At 38.3% G+C, this 4,443-nt stretch overlaps 1 protein-coding gene across 1 annotated transcript; it reads right to left on the bottom strand.

The window, feature by feature from the left end:
* Nucleotides 1-920: 920 nt before the first annotated feature.
* Nucleotides 921-4,075, bottom strand: LOC120154172 (protein ENHANCED DISEASE RESISTANCE 4-like). The gene is made up of 3 exons (XM_039165985.1): nt 3,994-4,075; nt 3,240-3,467; nt 921-3,075 (listed from the first exon to the last, which is right to left on the bottom strand). The coding sequence occupies exons 2-3, from the start codon at nt 3,364-3,366 to the stop codon at nt 1,241-1,243; spliced, it is 1,962 nt and encodes a 653-aa protein (XP_039021916.1). The 5' UTR covers nt 3,367-3,467; nt 3,994-4,075; the 3' UTR covers nt 921-1,240.
* Between the last annotated feature and the right edge of the window lie 368 nt (nt 4,076-4,443).

Genomic DNA, 4,443 nt, shown 5'->3' with positions numbered 1-4,443 from the left:
CTATTGATGTGATTTAACGGTTGATGCTAATGATATGTTATCTGTTTTTTTTGGTCCACAACCATTTAATGCGAGTATCATAATGAATGCTGGGTTAAAAAACATTGATACTTCGTTAACTATCAACTTGGTTAAAAACAAATCGAGGTTTTTATAATCATTTTCGTTTATCTTTATTGCTTAATCACACGTTCCACGCATTTTTTATGGCTAAGCCCTTATTAAAGAAGAAAAACTGGGTGTTTATGAGTGTGCTTGACGGTGAATCTTTCGTTGGATATTAAAGTTATTAATGAGTTTTCGAAAGTTTGAAAATTTCATTTTCCTTTGCCTGCCAGCCATTTGATTGGTTGAAGACCTTTTTCGAGAAACAAGAGATCCGAGTAGAAGAACGAGTCTTCAAGATCTTGTACGCGTTTTGTTTGATCAGATTGCCTATGAGGCAGAGTGGAATTTGAATAATAATGTCGTCTAACATTCTGGTTTGTTGTTGCAAGAATGAGATCTCTTTATACGCACAATTTCTGAGTTGATGAATTCATTATTATTTTTGTTGAGATTATGATTGGGATGTAAATCTAAAGGGTATGGCCTGCCAGAAAGTGTACACATTTTGCCTACTCAATGATCCGTAACCATGATATCACGTGTCACAATCAAAAACACGATAATTGAACTCGAATATTATTTGTTGAATCTAATTCGAATAATGGATTTTCAAGTCCATTGAAAGAGTTAATATCTACAATCATTCATTCATTCATTCAAATCTTATACGAGTTTGTGATGTTGTAATGTTGTAAAAGAACAAATAAATGGTATTCATTACTATCCAAAGCTGTACCTTTGTAATCCTAATATTTAGCTTTGCAGGTGTTCCCTAATCAGCAGATAACTTAAGAAACAGTTTGAGTTGCTTTGATGCAAAGCTGCATCCCTATATCGTTAGAAAACGCTTTCTTTTTCCTTTCCTGCCACAATTCCTACTACACTTGGATTGATGGGAAAACCCTAAAAATTATTAGCTGAACAAAGGAGAAGCAATGAGAGGAGAAAGGAAGGACCTAGCAACAATGCTATTCAATTTCACTGATGCGCTGTACTGTTACAAAAGAACCAGATCAATGCTATTCAATTTCAGCCCATACTGTCTTTTACATGAATCTCCCATCATAATCGAGTAAGACATATCTGCTCTCACATAACCATGGTTTACAAGATGTTGGATTTCAATATATTCTTAATTCTTGCATTCATCGCATCTCTGAAGGTCTCCACTTTGCACGGTGGACGTTCTGGTTCCAACCGGTTCATAAGGAACGACATGATTTCCATTTTGAAGTGAAAACGTAAGTACCTTAGAACAACCACCACATTTTAGCTGATGGAACCTCCTTTTGGAAAGCAGAAAATCACCCGGCAGCTCCAGTGGTCTGAAGCAATGATAACAAGTTACAAATGGTGCTCCACCGGCAGTTGGCTGGCGATGTCGCCTAACCGAGTAATGTTTGTCTCTTGAATACCTCTTCAATTCGTGATCTCTAGTACCAGATATCATTTCATGGCTCCAACTAGAAAAATCAGACTCCAAATATCTGTGGGGACTAGAGGGGTGATTGCTGTAGCATTTATAACAAGGATGACCCGATTGGGCTCTACAATATCCTTGGGCTTGTCGAAACATTGGCGGAGGCAACTGTTCTGAACGTGGCCACCTTTGAGGATGGAAGAATGTACAGGAGTTGTCAATCTCATGCGTCGGATAAAAATTTTCTTCCTGGGGATAGTAATATGTAGGACAATGCTTTTGCCTCCAAGGTACATCAATGGAAGCCCTTCCTCTGGTCTTTCTTCCATTCAGATTGCATGTTTTGCTAATCTGATCCTGCAGTTCACGCACCATTCTTAACATTTTCATGTTTTCTTGTTCACTGTACTCAGGGAACTCGTCATGCAATCCACGTGAAGGACCGGCATTTTCGTATCCACGCAAGGACGCCCTTTGAGAGAAAGGATGTCGAAATGGATATTCATCTCTCACTAATTTTGTCCAGCTTCCGGGTGGACGCTGATGCAACACTGGCTCTACTGCTTCATCTCGATGCCACTTGCTGTATTTTGCTGTGCTATAAGGCTTCTTATTCGACAAATCTGATGAAAAATTTCTTGCATTACCATTCATCAAGCCTTTGGCAGGCAAGTTATCTTTTCTTTTCCTTTCTTCGCGAACAAGATAGTTAGCAGCCTTATAATTATTCTTGAATGAATGTATTTGCTGGTCTAGGAATTGATCATCCATTCTATCATAAGAAGAGATACTGCCATCATAAGCATGAGAGGTTCGTGTGGTAGTGGATTTAGACAAATATCCAAGATCAGGATCACTGAGCTCTGAGCAAGGGCTGACAAAATCCGAAGTTTCAAAGGACTCTGTAGGGCTTACGTGGTCGAACACACGATTTTCACTTCTCTGAGGTTGCTCCATAAGTTCATTCGGAGAAGAGAAAAGATTATCAGATGACATGACTTCCCCTGCTGCTGCACTAGCAGTAACAGTTAAATTACTCTCTCCTGCAGCATATGGGTCGTCGAAGCTTCGGTCTTGGATATTGGAATCGATTTTGTTAGACTTTGATTCCGAATAAGAACCTTCTAACTGCAATGTTTTGTCATTTGCCTCTTCTACCATCAACTCCTCATTCTCATGGTGAAGTTCTGTGGGTGAAAAGCATTCAATGGAAACTCCTTGCTGCTGAACATTGCAATCTTCTGAAGATTCCAACTGTAACTGTCCACTTCCTTTTTCCCGCCCATCATTTGATCCGTTTTCATCCAGATTTCCACATTTTTTATCAGTATCTCGGGACGTTTTTCGATCATTACAATGCCCTTCAATGGATAAATTATCATCAAGATCCCCAGATTGAGAGCCACTTTCTTGACTCAAGTGAACCTTCTGTGGTGTTGAGCTGCTAGATTCTCCATTTTCAGATACATGAACCAATTTATCTGAACCAGAAGCTCCTGTTTCTTGCAAGAAGGACATGCTTTCTACGATGGCTCTTCGGTTTTTAGCTTCAAACAGGAAAAAACTCAAATAAGGAGTAGAATCAAGAAAGTAGTCTTTCATAGTCCATGATGATACCCTACCATTGTGAAAGACCTTCTTTATCAAGTAGCACCAGGTTTAAGATTCGAATTCTAACATTTGCAAGTTTCTTATTACGAAAGATGATTACCTACAAGAACTGTGTCACATCCACCACACTTGTATACCGGAATGTTTTCGACTTCTGGAAGAAGTAATCGGCATTTCGGACATCGAACCAATCGAACTCTAGGAGTTGTTCCACCACCCATATTCATCCAGATCTGTAGATATAGCCCAATCTGCTGTGATCGAACTTGTGCTGTTAGTTGTGCGACAGTCGATTGTGCTTTGCAGTAAAGCAAAAATCATCCACAGTCTGCAAACAGATGGTTGAAAAACAATGAAAATTCTGGATAAGATGAATATCAGCCAAATTGGATTGTATTGAAGATGATATATGATGAGCAGATACAATTAAGGACAATTAGGGAATCAATTTGCTGATCATACATACAAATGGCGAAGAAGAACAGATGGAAAGAAATTCATTAATTGATCTTACAGATTAACCAAAAGAAGAAAGATAACACTGGTGAGTTTTAGAACTTGAGGGGTTCAAGTCAAGTAGAATTATGCGTCTAACCGCGTTCAGATTAGAGCAGAAAATGCACGTAAAAGATTCTGGTAAAAGAAAAGTAAAGAACACCCCAATTGTAACGTGAACAGTCAGCCGATGAAGCTGAGTTGACGGAATAAAAAAACGTAAGGTTGATTAGAGGAAAAAGGTTAGCCAAATTAGGAAGAATGAATATTGAAGTAATGGAAAGCGTGTTTTAATGGAAGAAGAGAAATGCAAATGCAAAACAGGGAGGCAAACATGTAGAGAGTCGGTCGGTCTTTACATGGAAAAACTCGAGGGCTCTCATAATTTCGTGGTGTTTAAGGCTACCCCATTTCTTCCTATTGCTTCACCTCTGAATAAGGGGGAGACTGGAGAGAGAGAGATTGAAAGATACACACGTGTCAATAATTTAAGGAACAAAACTCCTGTCCACAATGTCGTTTCATTTTATATTTCTCGTTAAGCGTATGAACTAATGTGGCTGCTTTTGAATTTTGCGGCCGGCGTTGCGTTTTGTCGTTCAATAAATAAACCAATCGCCGTTTTACCAACCCAACTCAATTCAACTCTTATTCCTCCTTGTTCTTTTATTTTTGAACACCAGTACTAGGATTATTAATAATGTAATAGTGATGATTAATAATATAACGTAATTATATTTGAACATTTTCTAAAAACGATATGATTTATGATTTTTTTACGTCTAATGTGGTCTTTAAATTGCAAAATA

Source organism: Hibiscus syriacus, unplaced genomic scaffold, assembly GCF_006381635.1.
Source record: "Hibiscus syriacus cultivar Baekdansim isolate YM2019G1 unplaced genomic scaffold, ASM638163v2 tig00111105_pilon, whole genome shotgun sequence".
NCBI classification, from domain to species: domain Eukaryota; kingdom Viridiplantae; phylum Streptophyta; class Magnoliopsida; order Malvales; family Malvaceae; genus Hibiscus; species Hibiscus syriacus.
The sequence above is the reverse complement of the archived record's forward strand: the minus strand, read 5'-3'. Positions and strand labels throughout refer to the sequence as shown.

Excerpts from the sequence above, each read along its gene's own strand:
- LOC120154172 (XM_039165985.1), bottom strand. The coding sequence starts at position 3,366 with ATGAATATGGGTGGTGGAACAACTCCTAGAGTTCGATTGGTTCGATGT. Across the intron at positions 3,076-3,239 it reads ATGTGACACAGTTCTTGTAG|CTAAAAACCGAAGAGCCATC; the intron begins GTAATCATCTTT and ends TCCTGTTTGAAG.